The 19,508-nt window shown below is 42.5% G+C and overlaps 1 protein-coding gene across 1 annotated transcript in view; it reads right to left on the bottom strand.

Annotated features, from left to right (window-relative positions):
• Positions 1-1,056: 1,056 nt before the first annotated feature.
• The window catches only part of Intu (inturned planar cell polarity protein), a 63,831-nt gene continuing 45,379 nt past the window's right edge, over positions 1,057-19,508 (bottom strand). The window contains exons 9-16 of the mRNA XM_051157090.1: positions 16,229-16,282; positions 12,871-12,933; positions 11,651-11,872; positions 10,509-10,976; positions 9,314-9,411; positions 5,935-6,124; positions 3,003-3,160; positions 1,057-1,526 (exon numbers count right to left, since the gene is read on the bottom strand). Of these exons, the coding sequence (XP_051013047.1) occupies positions 1,415-1,526; positions 3,003-3,160; positions 5,935-6,124; positions 9,314-9,411; positions 10,509-10,976; positions 11,651-11,872; positions 12,871-12,933; positions 16,229-16,282 (1,365 nt within the window). The 3' untranslated portion in view covers positions 1,057-1,414. The remainder of the gene's footprint in view (positions 1,527-3,002; positions 3,161-5,934; positions 6,125-9,313; positions 9,412-10,508; positions 10,977-11,650; positions 11,873-12,870; positions 12,934-16,228; positions 16,283-19,508) is intronic.

The raw sequence follows: 19,508 nt of genomic DNA, 5'->3' as shown, positions 1-19,508 counted from the left end.
GTAATAATAAATGGAGTATTTATTATATATTTTTAAATACACTAAATTCTTATGGCCATAGAAAAAAATCTGTGTAGCCAGCCTCTGTACTGCTAAAACTTGCATGAACTACTGCCAGGTTAAACACCCTCTCTCCCTCGGGGAAAACCCAATACAGACTGATGCGGAGCTGTAAGACAGTAATTAGTATTTCATAGAAGTTACCATAGCTTTAGCCTGTGGGGTTTCTTTTCCCTCAGCGTTTTAAAGCAGACTTAATTTTCTAATTGTGTGTCAGGGTACTAGTTGAGGTCAAAGGATTCCTGGAGTCACAGGTGGTTTTGAGATGCCTGCTGTGGGAGCTAGGAGCCGAACTCAGGTCTCTTCCAGTGAGGTAGTTGTCCATGCCCTCTGAGCTACCGCCCCAGCCCCCTTTCTGTGTTTTTAATGTGATTTGGTAGAGTTGCTATAAATGAATGTGAAGCAGAATGCACTTCAATAAAAAGCAAGCAAGCAATGGAAGCTTACAGATGATTTCAAATGCGTATCCTAATCCAAATAAGGTTTATCACAAAGAATAAAGAGAAGCAAATAAATATGAGCCAACTCTGTCACCCTTCCATCTCTGCAATGAGATAGCTGCTAAAATGCTTAAACTAAGGCAAAGGATCGTGATTTGCTAAGAAACCAGAACACAGATATTGCAAATTTAGACACTGACCAATAAACAGAACAAAACAAAACAAAAAGCAACACATTTTTCTTAACTGGGCCTTTCAAACTCCCAATGCACTAATAGTGGGATTAGTCCAGATGCTCTGGGGGTCTACCTGGTGCAAGAGCTCACTCACAACACAGCACCAACAGACTAATAACCTTGTCATTTCCTCAATGTCATGGTTTCTTCACCAGATATCAACTAGGATTGGTTTTAAGAAAAACAAGCTGGGCATGGTGGCCCACGCCTATAAGCCCAGCCCTCAGAGGCAGGCGGATCTCTGTGAGTTCAAGGCCATCCTGGTCTACAAAGTGAGTCCAGGACAGCGAAGAATACACAGAGTAACTCCATCTCAAACAAACAAACAAAAACAAAAAGCAAGAAAAATAATTAGTTGAATATGATCTCCAAATAAACATCTCCTATATTAAATTTTTATTAAAGAATTCACATTATTTAAAACTATTCAATAAATTAGCACAGAACACCAAAATGGCAATAAGTTAGCAATTATGTCTCCATATCAACTCAGATGTCTTATATAATGCTACACATATCTGGTCCACCAAATCCAACAGCACTGCATCTCAGTATTAACAAGACATGTTCTATACTGAACAGTGAATACACCGAGCCTTCTTTCCGTATGCCGGTCTCGGCCATTCTGACACTGTCCCATTGTCCATTTGTGTGTTGCTCTGAGTACTACAAACACAGCTACAACGTCAATCCAAAGAACAATCTAAATGCCATTTCAATGGCAATTTCTGAGACCGAGTCGTGAAAACAGACGTACAGTTCCTGAGGCTTTGGGTGAAGGAGGAGCCTCCTGCAGGAAACAAACAAACAAAAACAAAACAACAAAATAAAAATAAAACCAAACCAAGTGAACAAATACCCCAAACAAACAAAACAGAAAAAAATGGCCATTTCAGAAATCAAAGGCGATAAAACCCCTTCTGTTTGTTTTCCTTCAGTTTTGGGAGACTCAGTAATAACCTGAAAACAAAAAGCATCACCACCACCAGAAACTCCCAAACCTAAATCTACAGAGAATAGAATACAACTGGGTTTCGACATAATCAATGTATGTCTTAATTAATGTTACTGTCCTACAGGTAAACATTCCTATTTAATCAGTGCACATCTTCATGCTCCTCAGTATTGAATACAAAGCCTGCTTATTATTATCATCTAGGCAACACTGCATGTATCATTTTAAGCACAGTAGCCATGAAATATTCTATTGCCACTTACATGGTAACATTACATTTGTTTTCTTCAGGATTGCTGTACTATAGTTGTATGGTCTAGCATACTGTGTGTGTATGCATATATATGTAGATATTCTTATTTACATATACATACATAGGTATATGTCAATATTGTATCTATAAACACATAATGAGTCTATATGTTTCAATTTTCTTCTATAAGACGTAAGGCTTGGAGGCGATGACTAAACCTTTGTCTCTGGGTTCACTGCTCTACTCACTCATCCATTCACATAACTCCATGTCTTACATCTTCAGATTTTATCAAGTTGCTATTGAGTGCCAGGTGCAAGGACAGGCATCAACGGTGGGGAAGACAAGTAAAAATCCTGATTTCACAAGGCTGGTACTGTGAGGAAGGGAAAGCCAATAAGCAACCCCCTTCCCCCTGGCCCCCAAGCCCCCCAAGCAGCAAAGGGGGGATGGTGCAGAGAATGACAGAGAGCTGCTTCAGTCGGGAAGGACACTCTTCCCGGTCCTCTCTGAGGAGATGACCTGTCTGTGTTGATGGATATACACGGGGAACCATGGCAGGAAAACCTACGCGATGCCAATGAAGCTGGCTCACATGGACAGACAGGGTGACACAGGCAGGTGAGTCTGGAAGGAGTGTGTAGAAAACAGAAGAATAAAAGGAAAGTGGGAAAGAAAGGAGAGAGAAAAGAAAAGGAAGATGTTGGGAAAAGAGTAAGATGTGAGGCATGTCCTCTTAGTAATTTGAGAAGGTCTCTGAGCAGCCTTGTTCCTGACCCTTCCCCCTTCCCTCCCTCCCTCCTTCCTTCAACTTCAGCATTGCTTGATCATACCCCTCCCCCCATTATCCTCTTTTACCTCCACTGGAAGGACACAAGGGAGGTATTTAGGAAGAACCCCCCCCCCCCGCAAAAAAAAATCAAAACTCTAGAACATATGAAAAGATTTTGGCTTGATTACAACCCCAGGTGGAGATTATAGGGCACCAGGCACCTCTGCTACTTTGCCTCACATTTCTAGCCTTTTATTTTACATTCACACACTTTACTCACACTTACCCTACCACCCAGTAAGACATAACTGGTGGTGCTTTTTTCTGATCAGTCCAGTTTTCAGGTGAACACTCGAACAACACACCATGTTCTTTCACATGGCTCAGAGAGCACAGGGAATTTGCAGACTCTGAATCGTCTCCACCACTTAGCGATTTCTTTCTCTGCAAATTAACATCTGTCATGAGTGTTAACTAGTATTGACGGGGTTGCGTTAAAATGTTTGGAACTGGGAACGTAGCTCAGTGATAGACTGCCTGCGGAGCATTCAGAGTCCTGGGTTCGAGACCCAAAACTAGAAAAATAAAACGGTTTCACATAAACATCTGAGAGGTGATGTTGGCTGACTCTGGTGTGAAGTGTCTACAGTGCCATTCTTCCTGCCAAGCTCCAGAAAATCCCTAGTCTTCCTCAATTCTTAGTTTAAACATTATCATCTCCTAAGATGCATTATAAGCTTTCACCCTAGAGAGCAAGTACTGTTCTTTTTTTTTTTTTTTCTTTTCTTTTGGGGGGTGAAGGGGGTTTTGAGACAGGGTTTCTCTGTATTTCTGGCTGTCCTGAACTCACTTTGTAGACCAGGCTAGTCTTGAACTCACAGGGATCCACCTTTCTCTGCCTCCTGAGTGCTGGAATTTAAAGGAATGGGCCACCACGCCAAGCTCCCTTTTTTTTTTTTCTTTTTTTAAAGACAGGATCCCACTATATAGTCCTGGCTGGCCTGGAGCTGGTCTCAAACCTGTGGCACTCTTATTCTCTTGTTCTAGGGTGGTTGGATTACAGACACATGCTTCATTGTGTTTGATCTTTTTTAAAATTCTTTTTAAAAGTGTGTGTGTGTGTGTGTGTGTGTGTGTGTGTGTGTGTGTGTGTGTCCCACGCCAGTGAGTACCCTCAGCTGGCTGTCCTTCAGTTAGAAGCTGTGTTCTGCAAACAGCCACACAGCCTTCTCACTCTTAACTCATATCCGTTCAAGAATTGCTTGGCACCCACACGGCTCAGCCTAACTATGACGCCTCTTGGCGTCTGCTCTGCTGGGTTTACCATTGTTAATGTATTTAGCCTCATCATTAGGAGGCAGGCTTCAGGGGAAGGATTTAGTTTGTTTTCTAGCACCCAGAATAGTGTCTGGAGCAGAGATATTTAATGAAAAAGGCCAATTTCTGTTGCTAAATATGACCAAATAAGGTGACAACATTCCCTGAGCATCCACCACTATGTGAATACGGAGGGAAGAGCCCCAGAACTGAAAGCAGGGCGGGCTCCCTGGTCAGGCATAGCGCACCGTTCCTGAGAACTGGAGGACAGCATGGAGGACAGAAGTGACATAAGCCAGATGGGCCACTTTATAGCTGAGGAAACAGGAAGAGCCGGGCTCCTTAACTCCCAGCCCAGTGTTCTTTTTTTTTTTTTTTTAAATGTTTTTTTTTAATTAATTTATTCTTGTTACATCTCAATGGTTATCTCATCCCTTGTATCCTCCCATTCTTCCCTCCCTCCCATTTTCCCCTTACTCCCCTCCCCTATGACTGTTCCTGAGGGGGACTTCCTCCCCCTGTATATGCTCATAGGGTATCAAGTCTCTTCTTGGTAACCTGCTATCCTTCTGCTGAGTGCCACCAGGTCTCCCCCTCCAGGGGACATGGTCATATGTGAGGCACCAGAGTACGTGAGAAAGTCATACCCCACTCTCCACTCAACTGTGGAGAATATTCTGACCATTGGCTAGATCTGGGAAGGGGTTTAAAGTTTACCTCCTGTATTGTCCTTGGCTGGTGCCTTAGTTTGAGCAGGACCCCTGGGCCCAAATCTGCCTATCATATTGTTCTACTTGTAGGTTTCTAGGACCATCTGGATCCTTCACCAGCCCTACATCTGACAAAGGTCTACTATCCAAAATATATAAAGAACTCAAGAAATTAAACACCACCAAACCAAATAATCCAAATGAGAAATGGGGCTTGGAACTAACCAATGTTCTTTTAAAGCTAGGTTCTTCACAAACTGGTAGCTGCATACATCACAAGTGTCTTCCTCAGAGAGACGTTCCGGGACAGATGTTAGATCAGACACAGCTCCTCTGTCCCTTCTTCCACTGTTTTAAAGTTAGTTTTTATTTATGAGCGTGTGTGTGTGTGTGTGTGTGTGTTTGTGTGTGTGTGTGTGTGTGTGTGCGTGTGCACGCGCACGTGTGCGCACACCCATGTGAGTTTACATGTGTCACATGTGTGTAGGTGCTTATGGAGGCCAGAGGCCATCAGATCCCTTGGAGCTGAAGTTACAGGTGGCTGTGAGCTGTCTATTGCGGTTCTGGGAACCAAACCCCAGGTCCTCGGCAGGAGCAGTAAGCGGTCTTAACTGCTGAGCCACCTCCCCAGTTCTTCTTCCTCTTTTGAGGCTCAGCATGGCTTCAGACTTACTATGAGTCTGGAGATGAGTTTTTGAATTTCTCATCCTCCTGCCTCTAAGTTAGGGGTGTGGGGATTACAGATGGGCACCACCATACAGGTTTATTCAGGTAGGAGATGGAACCTGGGTCTTCCTGAACGTTAGGTAAGCACTTGACCAACTAAGCTGCAGACCTAGCTATAAACCTCTTAAACATTTCCCAGAATGAGAGATCAATACCAATTTTCCCTGTCACTACAAGAATTCAATTGGTCTTTTAGTTATCTATAATGCTACTACTTAACCATGGGGTGCAATATTTAATGAAATTTCATCCCAGACTGAAACACCGGCTACCAATTAACAAATGGTTAAACCACAAATATTAGGTATGAGTGGCTGATATTATAAACTACCTTTTGTCATTTGCTATAACACCAGGGCCACCATTTTCCAGAGGTAAGACTCCAGGCCACAGGACTGAATTAAAGGAAACACTGTTGGCTATGCTAATGAAAGATCTGGCAGAAACCTATGTTTAAATTTTTACCTCTTCCTTCAATGTCTGTTGGAAAGTTGCACGGATAGACAGACAACACTGATGGAAGTTCCTTATGAGTTGAGAGTGGACGGAACCACCAAGCTGAGCCACCTCTTCATGGGTGGGGGTGATGAAGATGCCTTGCACTGTTTCTAAGGCAACGTAGTGGAAGAGTGTATTCTCAGGACCAGAGGTCAATCTTGGGAAGGAGAGAAAAAGAAAATTTAAGTAAATTTAGGGGAATTAGTTCATTTTGGATTTTGTAGAGTTCTCACAAGGCTATTTGAAATAGTAGTAGCAGTACGGTTATGGTCAGAAAGCTGAGCCAAATGTTCAATTCCCTGTCCTTAACTAAATAAAGCACATGGTAGGCCTTCACTAATTCCCTCATGGAGACATACAGTGCTAGCTATGGATGGATAAACACCAATTCATTTGCAAGTGACTTGAACTCTCTTTACTAAACAACCAAACTGGATAAGCCTTCTTTTTCCTTGTTTCGTAATGAATAACTGAGCTCATGTTTGGCATATATTTCAACAAGCCATAAAAACGGTGTTAGTTCGGCACAGGGCACATACAAAATTATCTCAACCAAACTAAACTCATGGAAATCAGCAGCACTAAATGTTTTGCCATGGCAACAACAATGGAGGAAATACACAATTATTAGCAATTACCAAGTTAGGTTACTATCTTTACCACTGTGCCAACAGCTGGTAGTACTCTGTACTACTCCAACCTGCATCTCACGGATATTCTGTTTACCACTCTAAGGGCAGCAGAACCCGGTGGAGGGCAGCCTAAAAGTGAGGCAGACTAAAGTCTCACGCAATAGTCAGCTTTATTCAGAGCGTCAGACAGTTTATACTCTGAGGGTCGTAAAGTGCACAGCCACAAGGGTAAGCACATGCGGCAAAACCACGTTTTTCCATATGAGCAAATAACAGCAGCCAGTTGTGGTGAAGAATATGAAGTAAAGTCAGTCCTAACTGCTGCACCTGGGAGGGGCACATTCCAAAATCAATTCCATGGTTTTGAAGGAACTGAGGTCACAAGACTCTTGTCTTGGTTCCTTGGAGTTTTCTCACGTGACTCCATTCTTGGGCCATGTTCCAACAATATGTCCTTACTGTGTTCAGTTTTTCTTTACTATCTCTTCCCCTGATATTTAATCTCAGATAGGTCAGTAGAGACTATAAATAATGTTTAAGTTTTCCCAAGTGAAGAAGAGTTAAAAGAATAACAAAAAAGCAAGAAATAATAAGTCACCATGAATGTATTTTGTGTGCCACAGTGTATGCTTAAAAGTATCTTAATTTCAACTTTCATAGTGGTCATTCATGATACTAAATATTAGTGTGCTCCTGTTAGCTATGGGGAAGTAGTGTCCCATACCGGGATAAACCTGATTTCAGCTGCACGGCCTTGCAGGGTTTGGCTGACTTTGCAGCCTGTTTTCCCTGGATCCTGTCTCCACAGCTGGGTGTCAGGAGTTGGGAGGCCAACGCAACACAACTAGGGAGGAAAGAGGGTGCTTCATGCAAAGCGGTGTCCTGGGGATGGGGTAGGTTCAGATCATTGAAATACAGAGTGGATGCAACTTTGGCATTGAGTAATGCTTGGTGTCAAAGATATTTTTTACATCATATATTTACAAAGGTAGTATATACAAGTTAGAGTAATACATTTATCGAACAGTATGCGTTTATGATGAACTTTCCCTATCATTAATGAATAAGTTGTACACGATTGCTATCTTTTAAAGGAAGAAACCCTGTGATTTCTATGTGTGGATTTGCACACGCTATTAAGCTTAAGAAAGTTTCTTTTAAAATAAAATGTATATATTTTAAAAATAAGGTATGGCAGTAATGAAATGATCTTAAATTTTGCAGTTAATTGCTAAATGGAAAAGTAGAGTTTCAAAAAGGGTCCCAGTTTGCCATAGAAGGTTGGATTCAAGTATATTTGCTTAAAAATGTTTTAAGTATTAAAAATTAAACACTCACATATGGCAGTATTAAATATAAACTTTTACACATTAGATTTTCAGAGCACTATTTTAATCAGATAAGTTATCTTATTTTTGCCCTAACTTCAGACAGAAAGCATTTCTTGGCAACTGCTATTTGCACACTTGCACTTAATAGTTATGTACCCATACTTCCTGCATATGTGAATTGTTTCTACTTGTTCTGATGCTTAAGTGCAATTAAGTTTTACCAGCTGGTCCCACAGATGACATCAAAATTAAATACCAGGCAAGAAGATTCTGGCAGATAAGGTAGATAAGCACAAAACAAACGTAATAAAAGTGGCTGTGGGGTTAGATTTAGCTATGTTGGGAGAGTGGTGGCCTTGCAAGCATGAGGTCCAGAGTTCAAACTCCAGTACCCATAGAACACTGGGTACAGTTCACATGTGGAGTTTTAGCTGTGGGAGGCAGACACGGAGACCTGGGGCTCACGGCAAGGCAGCCTAGCATGCTTAGTTAACTCCAGGAAGCGAGAGACCTTATCTCAAAAGACAAGCCAGGCAGCTCCTGAGGAATGACAATCAAGGTTATCCTTTAGCCTACACACACACACACACACACACACACACACACACACACACACACACACACACACGGGGGGGGGGAGGAGCAGAGAGAGAGGGAGGGAGGGAAGAGAGACTACTTTGTAAAGTAGTTACACATCTCTTCTTTTTTTCTTTCTTTTTAAACCTCAGAATTCCCTATTTAATGTAAGTTGGAGTTATATGTACTTGTTCAGGACCAGTTTTTAGGACCCGTGTCCTGAGAGGGAGACACACAGGGAGAAATTGGTGAGATGTGTTCTATGAAAGCACAGCAGAGGAGGGGATGATGGAAGAGAGATACGCCAGAGAGAGAAGCTCAACTGTGCTGCAGTTGCTACAGAGTCCTTCCGTGTACCACCTGGAACCAGGACGCTTGGATGGCCTTGCACAGTTGTCTTGAATTTGGGCAAATGGACAACCCTTTGTTCTTTAGAAGTGAGCATTCTAAGCTGCACGCCGCCATTAGCAGACATCACTTCCAGGCACAGGGCTAAGAACAACCAGGTATCTACTGGAGTCTATAGTCAGTCTTTAAACGCTAATTGAAAAAGTAGACATCCCAAAACTATGTTATCTGTGGGTGAGAGAGAAAGAGTGACTTTCACATTTTAAAATACCACTTTTACTGTTTTCATCAGAGTATGAATATGTTCACTCCCCAAATGTGCAATGAAACATGACAGAAACAACATAAATATGTCCTTGTATCTGTGAGCTGTATCAGAATCAGGCTGGTTAACAGTCTCTGTACGTTCTCCTCAAAAATGAGGAGCTTAAGTGAAAAGCCATGCCAGAAGTTTCTTACTTCATCACGTTACAGACTTCCAATTCTTTTTCTGAAACGTCTTTTTTCGAATTTCCCAAATGAAATGGATTTGGAAGTGTCGACTTCTTTCTAGCGAGCTGGAAAACAAATAGGTCAGTCTGTGTCTAAGAATAGGATCTAACAGCAGAAATGGTCCCAAAATTTAAAACCTTCTAAGAGCACTATTTTTGTGATGTTTCCGTTAAATATTTCTGATGCTAATCTCTATCCCTTACTCGTTGTTAAGGAGGTTTCCAGGGTCAAGTCATGGTGAAGATCCCCAGCAGCTCCATCATCAAACACATACACATGTGTGTACTTGTGTCTCTCCCTGCTGTCTGAAGTCCCCAAGGTCAAAGGTCTGCATCTTACCCTTGGCAGCTAATCAGAACTTGTCTATATATAATTCTCTCAGTCTGTTTCCTACTAAGTTTACCAACCAAGATAACAGGCTATAGCAAGGATGCAAACCACACAAGATAAATACGTTCTATTCATGGCTGCTGCAGCATTCCATTGTTTGTGTGCAGGAGAGGGAATATCTATATTTGTGCATGTCACACCACTCAGAAGCACTGGAGGCCATTTTCAGATCCAACCTTCCTTCTGGCTGTCTGGCATCATCTCCGTCCTCCTGATGGCAAGGGTCAAAACTGGCTGGAGAGACATCAGCACCACAGGTCTAAGTGCAAAGCTCCCAAGGGCACTGGTGACTTTGACAACTGTTTGGGTATCTTATGGTATGGGAAAAGTCAAAGAAAGTCATACCCTCAAGTATGAGCATCCTTTGCTTAAGTCACATTTTTGATGTTTGTGACACTCACAAGTGTAGATTGAGAACCTTAGCTCATTACAGAGAGGCATCTCCTCTTCTACATTCTGATCATTTTGTTTCTATTAAATATTTTACTGGCTACTTAGTCAGACTGACCGTGAAACTGCCCCACAGCTAGGATGCTCTGTCATCCTTATCAACACAGAAGAAAGGCCAATGAGTGTGGACTGCGGCTGAGGCACTGTGAAATGGGGGTTCATGTGCTGGCACTTGGTATTTCCTTCTCTTTTTGGTTCTAAGTCTTTGGTTTTTCAGCAGTGACTAAAACACCCATCATTTTAATTAAGGAACACTCTCTCAACTAAAAAAAATTGTCTAATGTCTATTTCTCACAATGCAGACACGTGAATGGACACACACCTTAAGCAAGGCCATGCTGTCCTCCGAGCCATTGGACTCTCTTTGCTTCCGTACTGCATCTGGGGTAGTGTGTGGGCTAAGACCGACACCTTCTCCTTCACCAGGCTCACATCCTTCACTGCTCCGGGAGGGACTGGGCTTCCGTGCCTTGAAGGAATAGTCACTGAAAAGGGTCCTTCTGCATGTTGGGGAGGCTGCTGTTCTGGAAGGCCCCTGGAGCCTGCTGAGGATAGGCGAAGTGGTCAGACCATCTGCCTTTTCCCGTGGTGCAGCAAGGAACCAGTCAGCACAAGACAAGCAGGGCCCCAGGGGTGTGGCCAGCTGCTCCTCCATGCGGGAGTCCACTCCTTCCAGCTGATGAAGAGTCGCTCTGACCTGGTCCACGTAGATACAGTCTGGACCAGGGGTCCCGGTAGCTTTAGAGGCACAGCCTCCAGCTTCAAGCAGCACGCACAACATAGAATGTCGCTGAAAAGAGAGATTGGTACAGGCTCAGCTGTCGGGAAAAGATCTAACACAGTGCATATGTACAAGCTTGTGAATACTGACGACATATACTCAAATACCCAGTGAGTTAGGAAAATCTCTCCTGCTTCTTTCTCTCTTCACCACCCTCAGAGCTTCTTGACCCGGCAGAGAAGCACCCTCACATCACTTCATCTAGACACTGCGTCAATTTGCTATCAATCATTTTTCTTAGTCTACAGAAGTCCCTAAGATAACTGGCAAGTAGCTTCACTGTCACCACCATCGTTGCAGACGTGGGTTCTATACAGCGCAGGCTGCCTTCAGACTCAAACTGGCAACTGTCTTGCCCCAGCCTTCCAAATGCTGGGGTTACAGGGCTCATCACCATGTGGGGCTTGAATACATATTGTTTCACGTTTTCCTAAATAAGCCAAAGGACAAAACCACCATAAAAGATCTTCATACCCAACTAAGTCCTATGCTGGACTTTACTAATATTTCGTCATGAGTATTAAATAGATACATAAGAAAGAGAATAGAGTGGCATATAACATTTTCTTGACTACAAGTAATTAACATATTCATACTTGTAAATGAGCATGTTTGTTCATACATTTAAGCAAGTAGATTTAAAAAGTATAAAATGAAATTCAAGAAAGAAGTCCATAACTCACCAGCCCAACAATTAGTAAAAAATATCTCCCTTCAGGTTCCTGAAACACATCAGTGTCTGAGTCTGAGGGAGGCTGGAGGTGGTGCCGTGGGAACACCTCTCTCCATATTATCAGCTGGCCAATTCTTTGCTTTGCTGCTAAAGGCAGCAGGCAGTACTGGCGACAGTACGCAGCGATCTCCACAACATCATCCTTAGGTAGATGGCTGCACACCAGATAACCCTGTAATTTAACCACAAAGAGCCAACATCAGCTAGTAGCATAGAGCAATGATCCCGTGTTCCTAAGAGTTTTATAAACACCTCAGTAGTAGGCTTAAAATCATGTAGTTTTACAGGGATTAAGCTGAGATTATACAGAAGTCCGTGCTTTTGATCTGAGTTAAGCTGCAGGTCAACTCTGACAGTGTAGGGGACTCAGCCGACAGGCTACTTCACAAAGCACGGCCATCTCAAGTAAGATTACCTTGAATGCTTGGTAAAGCTGGGACTGGAAAGAGAGGCTGGGTCCCAGTGAGCACAGACTTACTCTTTTCTGTGTTCCTCCTGAGTCTTCTGAGTCTGTGCTAGATAAGTTACCTATTGTTTGTAAAGATACCTTTAAGTGAAATACTTAAGTGACTGATTCCTAATGCTTTAGTGGAAGCAGTTCCTCAGTGCTGTAAGATACAATATGTCACTTCTGAGGAAGAGGCTAAAGAGAGCAAGAACACTACTGCAAAAGGAAATTACAAATGCATTGCAGGAGACAGCTCAGTGGGCACCGGCCACAAGCCTGATGGCCTGAGTGTGATCCCAGGGCCCCACATTCTAGGAGGAGAGCACACTCTTTAAGTTGTCCTTTGACCTCCACATATGCTCTGTGGCTCATATGTACACCCCCACACGGTAAATAAGTGTAATTTTTGAAATTCCAAAAAAAAAGGAACATATTGCTCCTCTCTCTTATATACCTTATTCTTTTAAGTACCCTTCCACTTCTGCACACTTGGAAGTGCCTTAGTATACAGTAAAACATAAATATTTACTGCATTTATAAATCTCTGAGGTCTTATGCATTTAAAAATCTCTGAGATCTTATTTCCAGACTACAGTCTTGTGCCTACACACAGAAGCAAAGCGGTAAGATTTCTTCCATGTGTGTTAAAGGTTGAGAAAATTTACTTTAGGTTTATGAATATAGCAGTTCAATAGTGATAAATATTTCAAGATTCAACTTACCTTGTAAAACAGAGAAGACCCCAAAATTGTGTACAGCCGTCTCATGTCATAGTAGTCCTCAGACTGGAGGGAATTCACAGTTGATTTATAATGCAGTACTTATTTATTTAAAGTATAAGATAAAAATATTCTAGTTAAGCTGCAATAGTTGAAGTGGAGATTATAATCATTAGAAACAACTTGTTGTGTACCTGTGACATCAAAACGCTAGAGAACGGAGATGAAAGAGCAATGTGTTTACTTCCTACAACATAGCAGAGCACACAGCATTTGCTACTCCATGAGTGATTCTGAAAATAATTCAGTTATGACAGGAAAGCTCCTATCATAATCTACCGTGTATAATATTACCATGCAGCAATTCTGAAAGCACAGTTAGCACAATCTATTGTGGGCAAGTGAGTGGTACTAGAAAACCCCTGGGCGTACATACCAGTTGAGTAATTCCTCCTCCAGGAATCTACAAGATGACTGAGGGAATCAAGGCAATTTTGCAAATGCCAATAGTGAATTATTTGGAATACAGAGAGGTTAGACACAGTGCCACGTTCAGGAGTGGAGGGATGATCAGCTAGCTAAGTTCAATGTTGTGCTGGAGACTAGCACAGGCAGTAGAATAGTTTAGCTGTAAAGGGTACAGGATGTTTAGCTGGGCAGTGGTGGTGCACGCCTTTAATCCCAGCACTTGGGAGGCGGGCGGATCTCTGTGAGTTTGAAACTAGCTTGGTCTACAAAGAGAGTCCAGGACAGTCAAGGCTACACAGAGAGATCCTGTCTCAAAAAACAAACAAACAAACAAACAAACAAAAAAAGTTACAGGACACACTGCTCAGTAGAAGAAAGCATCACTGCATGTGGGTTTTGCTGAATGAACTCTCTCACAACTACAGGTGGCACGTATGTTTATACATGTGGGGTTTTGTGTAGGAATGTAAGAATACAGAAAAGTCTGGAAATATCCATTCGGAGCTCTGAGAGCAGGGATGCCCAGGATGCCACAGGAGAGGATGAAGAGAAATACTTGTCTTTGCCAATTCCTGTAACATGCATCTGCTAATGTTCGACTGAACATGGAGGAAATGGAAAATCAGAAATGACCATAAGATGCTCTACTACCCAGCAATAAGAGGACTGAACAGTGCAGGGCATGGTGGCACATGCCTGGATGCACAGAGCTCAGGAGGCTGAGGTGGGGGTCAGGTGGGGGCTGCAAGTTGGATGAAAGACAAACAGTATCATCAGCTCTTTTGCCTCTGTTACTACCTGAATTTGAATAGGTGAGTGCGCGGCTCATCTTGTTTCCTCACATCTTGCGCTTTCCTTCTCTCTTACTAAATTATTTCTAACAAATCCTAGATACACTTCTTCTGAAAATAACTTCAGAATGTACTCTGAGGGGCTGCAGAGATGGCTCAGCAGTTAAGAGTCTTACAGAGAGCCCTGGTTCAGTTCTCAGCACACAGGGGTGGAACACAACCAGCTACAACTCCAGTTCCAGGGGATCCTATACCTCTTCTGGCCTCTATGGGATCAAGAATGTATGTAGTACACATACATATACTCAGGTACATAATACACATGAAATTAAATTAAATATTTAAAAAGAAGGATGTACTTGGCTGGGTGGTGGTGGTGCACACCTTTAATCCCAGCACATGGGAAGCAGAAACAGGAGATTTCTCTGAGTTTGTGGCCAGCCTGGTCTGTAGAGTAAGTTCCAGAACAGGCAGGTACACAGAGGAACAGAGAAACAACTATCTCAAAAAACAAAACAAAGAGAATGTACTCTAAAACAGAAGAAATCTTAAAAGTTGTTTAAAGATTTATTCTTGCCTAATACGCATCCACCAACACTCTATTTCCTTAACTGTCTTATATACAGCACTATGTATTTATTTACTTGGAGAAAGGGCTCACATGGACCCCAGGTCAGTCTTTAATGTGAGCGTCACCTGCCTCTGTCTCCTTAGTGCTGGGATTAAAGGGGTGCCTGATGCCCTGCCTCGCTGATGTTTTTAAAAGCTTGTTTGAATGAGAGGCCATAGAAGACTGCACACTGAACTCGGTTCACATGGTTAAGCCTCTTTCAAGATCCTTCTCTGCTTGCCTCTGCCTCCCATCATCTTCCTGTGATTTATCTGTTAGAGAAACTATCCCATGCTTCCCAGTCTGGAGTCAATGATGATAACTTCCCTTCCACAAATAGTCACTTGACTTGCCCTTTGCTTAACCTGTTAGATGAGCCAACACTTCAGCCAGGTATTTCCCGGTGGTTTGTATGCTTCTGCACTGTGAATAGTGTGCGTTGTCAACTTAGGATCCCAGAATCACATGGGAGGTAAGCCTCTAGGCATGCTTGCAGGATTATCTTTAGTATCTCAGCTGACATAAGGAGACCCATCTGAACAGTGGGCAGGACCACTCCCTACGCAGGGGTCCAGGAGATATGAATGGAGAAAGAAGCTGAGCACTGCATGCTTGCATGTTCTACTGCATGCCATTTGACTCATCACAGTGTAACCAGCCCCTAAATGCTCCTGCTGGGACTCCCCCTCCAGCCTGGACTGCAGCCTGATCTATGTGGCAGAACAAACCCTCTCTTGAGTTGCTTTTGTCATAGTTTATCTCAGCAAAAGATGAAGAAGCCAAGGCAGTTATTACAGACAATGTGCCACCTACTGTTTTTCTGTTGTCTTTGTGGGATCACCTTGATTAGACAAGAATGGTGGCATAAATAAATGTTCAATTCTTCCCTACTTATCATAAGTTTTCACAAGAATGACTTGGTTGTCTTTCTTTCAAAACAAGAAAACTTACAGACTTATAGTGGACTTATAGACGTCAACAGAGTGTGCTGAGTTGTTGTCTGACAGTTTCAGTCCCAGCACACACAACAGTTGGGAAAGCTTCTAGAACATTCCATGTCTTTGAGTAACCTAGCTCCTTTTGGTGGGGGTTATTGTTTATACACAGTGGTTTGAGTGTTAACAATACCTATTCTTTATTGACAACTTATCTGCTGGTCTTTTCATCGGGGACCAAAGAAATAGAAACTTTAAAAAGCTAAAAGCTACACTGACAGGTCCAAGTTAAGTTTAGACTCACAGTGGTCTCAAGTCATCAAAGCATCTCCATTTCTGTCCTTACAAAGCCCCAGTGCTTGTTAGCTAATCACTGTTCAAACCTCAGAACACACATTGTACAGCCAACATCTGCAGCTTAATAGAAAGCCTTCGGGGAAGTAGACATTTGTAGTGTCAAAACAGAGGCCGAATGCCATAGGTCTATTTGTCACGCACTCGGAATGACTGATGAGAGTCAACACAATGGGCCTCCGTGGAAATCCCCCACCTCTTACCAGTTCTGCAAAGTCTGCGGCCTCAAGGTCACTCAACGCTGTGTCCAGCTCCACCTATGTAAACACAACGAGGAGCCTCAGAACTGCCTGAAGGATTAAACAAGGATCTTTCTCTGTCACACTACTTGAGAAATATCTCAAAATGGAACATGTTATTTTTAAGTTTTGCAAATATAAAACATTAACTTGTTTAACATGCTTTTTATTAAAAGTTGCTACAAAATCTTAGAAACCTTATAATCAACACAATTTATGAGATTTAAAAAACTGCTTTCTTTTTTAAGTTCAATTTTTTAACCTGTTAAACTTCTTAAAGCAAAATGGAAATCACTATTAATGTGGCCAATGTATTTCAGGTTGTTTTTCTACTTCCTGTGTATTTTGCATTCTTGTAAAATACCAACATTCTTCCTTGTCCCTCTCCTAGAAACAATGTTTTGAATAAAGCGTTGCCAATCGTTATTCAGATTAAAACACCAAGGCAGGCGTTCTCCTGGGATCTGGCACAGCTGAACTTCCCCACAGAGTTATTAGACAAAAATCTTTTACATAGGATTTGGCTTTTGTTTCCATGGAAATTGCTGGAACTTTACCTTAAAGCATCCACAAGTAAAAACAAAGTAAAACTAACCTGTAATGCATAAGTAAGTATACATACAAAAATAGTTACTTAAATATGTAGCGCACACTCTGTGTAAATAAGGGTTCCCCTGTAAGTTTTTTCTCTTTTTTCCCTTAAAGGCTAAGGCATTCTCTGCAGGGCTGTGTCTCACGCTGCATTGTACAGAGCCACAAAAGCTCCTGAGACGTTAGTCATGCCTTTCCATGCTTTTCACACAGTGTGACTTATTACTCATTTGTGACCCACATTTTCTGGCATCTAGCAAATACTTTGTGTTCTCTTGTTTGGTGAGAACCCTTTACCTTGTGAAAAACTGTCAGACAGGGACCAAATGCTTGTAATTTTTTATTTCGGGCTGTTCTGTGAAGTTTTCTCTACTTGGGTCTCTGGGCTGATATGAAACTAATACAACTAAGTAAGGTAAAACATTGTTCCTTTAACAAAGCCAGGTTGCCCAGGGAAAGGCTCGCAAACACCTGGGAAAGAAAAATCAAAGGGAGCCCTCATCAAATACTAAATACAAAACAAATTAAACTATTTCCAAATTAAAACCAAATACTTCCACTGAACATGTGCCAACTGTAAGTTGCCTCACAACAATTTTTTTAAACCCAAGTTTTTATGGTTTTAAATTCCTTGCCATTTTTATTAGAAGGTATGTTGTCAATAAAAGCTACTATTCTAAGACAGTGAAAAAAATCTCAAAGAAAGGAAGAAAACATTCTTTGCACTTTTTGGTAAAATACAAACTTTGGGGAGTCTGGTTTCTGGTTATGTGTGCAGAAAGCGTAACATAAGTCCGCATGTCAAAATATCAAAAAAGCACAGAACGTCAACTCCTCCGTGTCTGGAAGAAGGCCGAGAACCCACCAAACTGATATCCTCAGGACTCGAGAGACAGACAGATGGACAGACAGACAGATGCAATCAGGTAATCATAGCTGCATAAATCACGAGGAACAGAAACCACCACCACAGCCAGGGCCACACAGGAAACCTGTACTGTTGCTGGCAAGTAGCCAGAGGCTCCATGTGGGTAATTTCCACAGTTGAAAACTCCATGGAAACCCAGGCTGTGGGTCCCCCAAGCTTTTGTGAGTTTTTCCGCCAGGAGCCTAACCAAGTTACCATAGTAAATGCCCTCCTGACTGACACTCTAGAGCAATGTGCTTCCCTTAACAAAGCTGGCTCTATGGAGAAACTGGTTAACTACAGACCAACCCCATGGGATGTGGGTAAACAGAGTCAGCAAGCAATAGCCTTCCTCACTGCAGAAGAGGACCAGGGAAGCTTCTGTGTGGGAGGAGGGAAATGCTCAACTCCAGCTCACACTACCTAACAAGCCAGTCCCAGCAATGAGGGAGAAGGAACCTGACAAACGACACTGAGGTCCAGGCTCACTGGAAGGCTGAGCCCTAGCCACAGACCAAGAACACATCCCCCTCCCAACACCTGACCACCTCATTAGCAGTGCCTATATCTAGTGGTCCTTTCACACTTATAACATGCCCAACGATCAGGGAAAAAAAGTCACAGGACATCAAAGAGCAAACCCACAAATTCAGAATAGAATGTGTCAGCTAAAATGTGGTTGAGACTAGACATGGCTAAGACATTGGAATTAACAGCCAGAAATTTTAAAATAAAATGACTGAGACGTGGTGTATTTTGATGCAAATTACTGGTTCACAAGATCTAGTTGAACCTCGCCTTTGTGATTGGCTGAATAAAAGGCCTACACCTGGGCAAGGCAGAAGGAAGGGGCGGAGCAAAGGTTTATGGGCTTTGAGCAGAGAGAATCTTGGGAAAGAGAGACAGATGGGAAGGAGGAGGAAAAGGGAGGGTTGCCAGTGGGGGCTCAGAGGAGGAAACTCTGAAGTCCCACATGGAAAGAGATGGCCAAAATAAGCAACGTTAGCATGTATTTTGGGATTATGGATAGGAGGCAAATCAAATAGAAATTATTAGAAGCAGATGTCATGGGACTGGGACGGAGGCTGGGATATAAATGAAGATAGCTTGGGAGGTAATATCTGCCTTGCCCCAGCTGAAAAAGGCTATTCTAAAATACATCAGGTGTCTATGTCTTTATTGACTGTAAAAGCGGGTTAGATAATACCACTGTAACTTTTATAAGCCTCCTAATAAACATTTATTAGGCCATATATTAAGCTAACAGTAACAGAGACACCATGCAAGAAAGAAGACAACAGGGTAAGCTGAGATGGAGCTCCTAGGAAGGAACCAGTGGGAAGAGACCGCTGAAAGCACTGCCACTGCAGCAGAAATGAGGAAGGCCGTTGAGGGCAGAGCTGGAAACTGGAGGTGGCTGAGGTTAGGACCCCTGCGCCCTGCAGTGCTGTTTAGCATGGGTGGGGCTAGCAGTAAAGGTGTACTGTGGCCTCTGGAGCAGGAAGAGCAAAAATTCGGAGCAGCAAAAGCAAAAACTGTATGAAGATTATAGCTGCACATGACAGAAAGCAAACAGGAGGCTACAAATGAACGTGGGGCAATGGCAGCCAAGGGAACCTACACCAAGTAAGACTATCGTTTCTCTTAATTTTGGTTTTAATCGCTGTTAATACAACTATCTATAACGATACACAGGTTTGAAAAGAAGAATCCTCAAGAGAAATTCAACAATATTTTTTACAGTGC

The sequence above is a fragment of the Acomys russatus genome, chromosome 15 (genome assembly GCF_903995435.1).
Source record: "Acomys russatus chromosome 15, mAcoRus1.1, whole genome shotgun sequence".
NCBI classification, from domain to species: Eukaryota; Metazoa; Chordata; class Mammalia; order Rodentia; family Muridae; genus Acomys; species Acomys russatus.
This window is presented reverse-complemented; position numbering and strand designations above follow the sequence as displayed.